General features: G+C 36.9%; 1 protein-coding gene across 5 annotated transcripts in view; it reads left to right on the top strand.

The window, feature by feature from the left end:
* LOC122653578 (protein CHROMATIN REMODELING 20) overlaps nucleotides 1-4,429 on the top strand; it is a 117,927-nt gene that overhangs the window by 2,827 nt on the left and 110,671 nt on the right. For 4 of the 5 annotated variants that reach the window (XM_043847456.1, XM_043847453.1, XM_043847455.1 and 1 more), the window contains 5 exons: nucleotides 797-859; nucleotides 939-1,034; nucleotides 1,166-1,258; nucleotides 2,624-2,814; nucleotides 2,900-3,152. In XM_043847456.1, coding sequence (XP_043703391.1) covers nucleotides 797-859; nucleotides 939-1,034; nucleotides 1,166-1,258; nucleotides 2,624-2,814; nucleotides 2,900-3,152 — 696 coding nt within the window. Of the gene's footprint in view, nucleotides 1-793; nucleotides 860-938; nucleotides 1,035-1,165; nucleotides 1,259-2,623; nucleotides 2,815-2,899; nucleotides 3,153-4,429 lie in introns of those variants that run through there. The other variant, XM_043847457.1, reaches the window with a different exon arrangement.

Genomic DNA, 4,429 nt, shown 5'->3' with positions numbered 1-4,429 from the left:
TTCCCAGCCCTGCGCCGCAACCCTTCCCAAAGAAATATAGAGAATCTATTCTTAGAAATTGAACTACCAAACGAGTTTTTTTATTCTTGAAATATTTCTTATTGATTCAACCAAAACAATTTCAATTTCTTGTCCAAACATCTATTTGTTGACTATTTGATGAAATTAATCCGAAATTGAAGTAGAAATCATACCAAATCTGGCCTTAGAGGACCGTCTACCGTCATTTAAAAAAAAATAAAAATGCATCTCTTTATTGCAGAATGAGTATTGAATAATGATTTGCAGATTTCTAGCTAGAAAAAAGTTTATTTATTGGTTTTCTGAAATAAAGGATTGCAGAAATGAACAATGACGCTCAGATTTGAGGTGCATGCATGTGTTTGCTCTCTCTCCCCCCCCCCCCCCCACACACACACACACACACACACACACATTTTTCTTTTTCTGTTCAAGAGTATTCTCATTCTCTTTGTTAGCGAGATTGTTTGTATTTTTAGGGTCAGTCATGAAGACCAAAAAGTAGAGGAAATAAATAGGTTGTACTTCTTATGATCTTATAATATTATATTGAGGAAAAATTTCCTATAGAAATTTGGTGGTCCTTTATGAGGTGCCAAAGTGTATTGATCTAATGATCTACAGTCAAGAACTTGCATCGAGAGTAATGAAGTCACCTTCCTAGGAGTTAGGACATGTTGTATGGCTAGTGTTTCAGAGCTCAAAATGTGGAGCTTCTTAGCCACTTGAATTTCTCTGTGAATCGAATTCTAGGGTGATGTATATCTTGGTGTAGGTACCTTTGACTGATGAAGAAATAGACGAGTTAATTGCTGAGTTTTTGGAAGTTGAGAGTAAGGTATTATTCTTCTCACCTGATTCTATTCCTTCGATATACTTTGCAATGGCTTTTCTTTCTCTCTCATTCTAATTTTTAGGCAGCAGAGGCGCAAGAATCACTTGAAAAGGAGTCACTTGCTCAAGTGGAGAGTGAAGTCCGGGCAGAGTTGGTACAGACTTTTCATGGGGATGATGTTAGTGTCCTCCCAAAACTTTTTGTACCTTCTCTTTTATTGCTGATAAACATACAGTTGGTTTATATTGTTCTTGGAATTGGTCATTGTCAAGTATTGTAATTAATCTTTTGTTGTTCTTTTGTGCATAGTTGGAGATGGCTGTTACTTCTGAAATGAGAACTTTCGTAGAACAATGGGAAGCTGTACTTGATCAACTAGAGATGGAGAGTGCCCATTTGTTGGTCTGCTTCTTTCTTCAATTTTGAGTAACAACTCCTGTTCTTGATACATGTTGGTTCCTGATAAATGTTTCACGTACTTGCATTTTCAGCTCTTGTTTATGTTTACAAAGGCTTTTGGTAACGTTTCATTGTTAGTTTTATTCATTATTGATAAGAAGTAACTCTTACTAACAAAACACAAAAAGAATAGACAGCTCATCGCCTTATGTACTGGCCAGACATTGTTAAAGTTTGATGGTTGAGTTTTCTTAATTAACAGAAACAAGGGGGGGGGGGGAAATGAGAAAAATAGCAGAAGGTGTGGCCTCTCAATGCAGCAGAAACATACCCCAAAAAGGAGAGTGATTTGCTATAGCAAGAGAACAAATACCGCCAAGGGGGCTGTTTTCTGGGCTGAGCTGCCATAGCTAAGAATAACTCTTCTACTTCAAGTTAAGCTTGAAAAGATATTTACAATGACTCGTGATCGCATGTGTATTGTATAGTTTTATAATTTGACTAACCCTACAAACGAGTAACGACCATAGCCTTTAATCCATCTAATCTCTACCACTACATCCACAACTTAAATAGCACAAGTGAAAGACATCAATGCATGGCAAACTTAAAACTACGAGGCCATGAACAGTGTTACTACAATATCCCGACTAGTTAACCTGAGTTAAAGACTGAGCCTCAGACACAAAAAGACAATATGAACCTCTAGTTGACTACTACCATGGCAGATCAGAAGCTCCTGCATCAGATCTACTGCCAAATATTACTTCTCCTGAATTGATGGGGAGATTGAAATTCAACCTTTTCGTCAAATGTTCAAGCAGTGTTGTGCTAAAACAAGCAGTTGAATGTCTGACTGATGCTCTGCCTGTTACAATTTCAATTTCTTGACTGAGAGCGAGTTGTCTGTGGGTTTTTTTTTTCATATTTTTGCCTTATCATCAATTTCTATTGTCTTCTCTGTTGATTAATTTGGAAAAGTACATTCTTGACCAATTGGGAAGTTAAATAAAAAAGAAAAAAGAAACATTCATTTAGGGGTTTTAAACTTATAATGATACAGAGGCTTTAGATTTTGGTTTTGATCATATTAATAGAATAAGCATCAAAATGTTCTAAAGATTCACTAAGGAAGCTAATCAATCATTTCTAGTTAAGGATGGAAATTGGATTTGTTAACTAGGGCTTCAACCCTCTTAACTGTATAATTTCCCTCTTCAATGGGGTGATTGGACATGCATTGCCAAATAGTATGCTACTGAATTATAATCTGCCTTGGCGTGAACAAGCCTTTGTACTAATGAATCATGATAGAAAATAGATCTCAGCATTCAAGTTAACGACTATTCTGCATTTTTCTCTATTCAGGAACAACTTGATGGCACTGATGTTGACCTTTCAATGCTGTATAAAGCAATTGAAAGTCAGGCTCCTAATGTTTGTTGCACTGAAGCTTGGAAGAAAAGGGTACACTGGGTAGGATCTCAGGTAACAAGTGAAATTACTGAATCAATATCAGTTGCAGAGAAATATCTGCAAACACACCAACCTGTAAGGAGGTACAGTTTCAGCTCTTTAGCTCTGTTATTTGGAATCGACACTATATGGAGTAGAACTCTTATATTGGCATATTGGTTGGAACAGAAAACGTGGAAAACTTACTGAGGAAGGTGCGAGCGGGTTTCTGTGGAAAAAAATTGCCAATGAAAACAATGTAGATGGTGTACTGGAAAATTCAGAGGATGAGTGGGAATCTTTCTACAAAACTATTAAATCTCATAAAGCGTCTGTGTCAGATGATACTTCATTTGGTAGCAAGCACTGGGCTGCCGTTTATTTGGCTGAAACACCAAAGGAAGCTGCAAGCTTGGGACTCAAATTGCCTGGAGTTGATGAGGTGCTTAGTCAGGGTTCAAATTCTTGATTAAATAGCTGATTATATGCTAATTCATTTCCCTTCGGGTGCAAGTATGTTGGACCTTTGGGGACTGGATTAATTATCTGCTATCGTGTCTTGCTTAGGACCTTTTTAAAAAAAATAAAAATCAATCATGATAATTTTATCAAGAAAGGGGACGAGCCATTCAAGTAAACTAAAATAAGGAATAGTATGCAGATTTTCGTTCTCATGTGTTGTCTAATGATTTGCCTGATGAAACCTGTGAGGTTGTTTTGTCTTGGTGGCTTTGTTGGGTTCCTATTGGCATAATTCTGGTGTATGGTCAACATGTGATTTTAGAATCTTATGGAAAGAGAGGAATTTTGTTACTCTAATAATGTTTCTTGCATAGTTGTCACGATGTCACCGCGATCCAAGTCGGTGGAGGGATGTCTGATCGATATATCGACACGTTGCCCGCCATGGCGATCATGTCGACCATGGCAGAATTGTAATTAAATCAAAAGTTGAATGGCAAACTTGTAGATAAATCAAGATTTATAAGAGCAATGGCAGAATTGTAATTAAATCCAAAATTGAATGGCAAACTAGTAGATAATCAAGATTTATAAGAGCAATGGCAGAATTGTAATTAATCTGAAGTTGTAAAAGAGTGCCAGAACTGTAATTTAATGGAGTTAAAGAGAACTGAATGGGCTAAACAGAATAGCAATAGAGAATATAGGGGGTTTTATTTCAATAATATAAGTTGTCCTTACTTGCAATTTTAAAGACTTAATATGTCTTCTTCAACCTTGCAATAACACGATAGAAAGAAAAAAACTCAGAAACCAAGGCTAAAATAGGAGATTTAGAGAAACAGGGAGTGGGTCTAAAGTTGGGGAAGAAACAAAAAATTAAAGAAGAAGAAATTGAAGAGGGAAAGAGAGACAGGACGCCATGGCGTAGGTCGATATGCACATTTCTCCAGCGCCAGGAGACGATATGGCGACGCCATGACAACTATGACTTTCTTGTCTGCTCCATATGTGTGGCAATTTTCTTTTACATTTTGGACTGGTACTCTGTTTTGTGGGGATTTCATGGGTGTGAGTGATCTATGGGGCTTATCAACGGTTCCGATTTTTTGTATCTTGGGGATTAATTTACCCTTACTTTGTGTAGTTTCTTCTGGAATCAGTAGATTTTCCATTCCCTACTTTATTTGTCTTAAAAAGACATAACAGTGTGAATTCTGCTTGCATCTGCTGGCTTGCGTTCTGATCTTATGTCTA

The sequence above is a fragment of the Telopea speciosissima genome, chromosome 3, assembly GCF_018873765.1.
Source record: "Telopea speciosissima isolate NSW1024214 ecotype Mountain lineage chromosome 3, Tspe_v1, whole genome shotgun sequence".
Classification (NCBI taxonomy): Eukaryota; Viridiplantae; Streptophyta; class Magnoliopsida; order Proteales; family Proteaceae; genus Telopea; species Telopea speciosissima.
The sequence above is the reverse complement of the archived record's forward strand: the minus strand, read 5'-3'. Positions and strand labels throughout refer to the sequence as shown.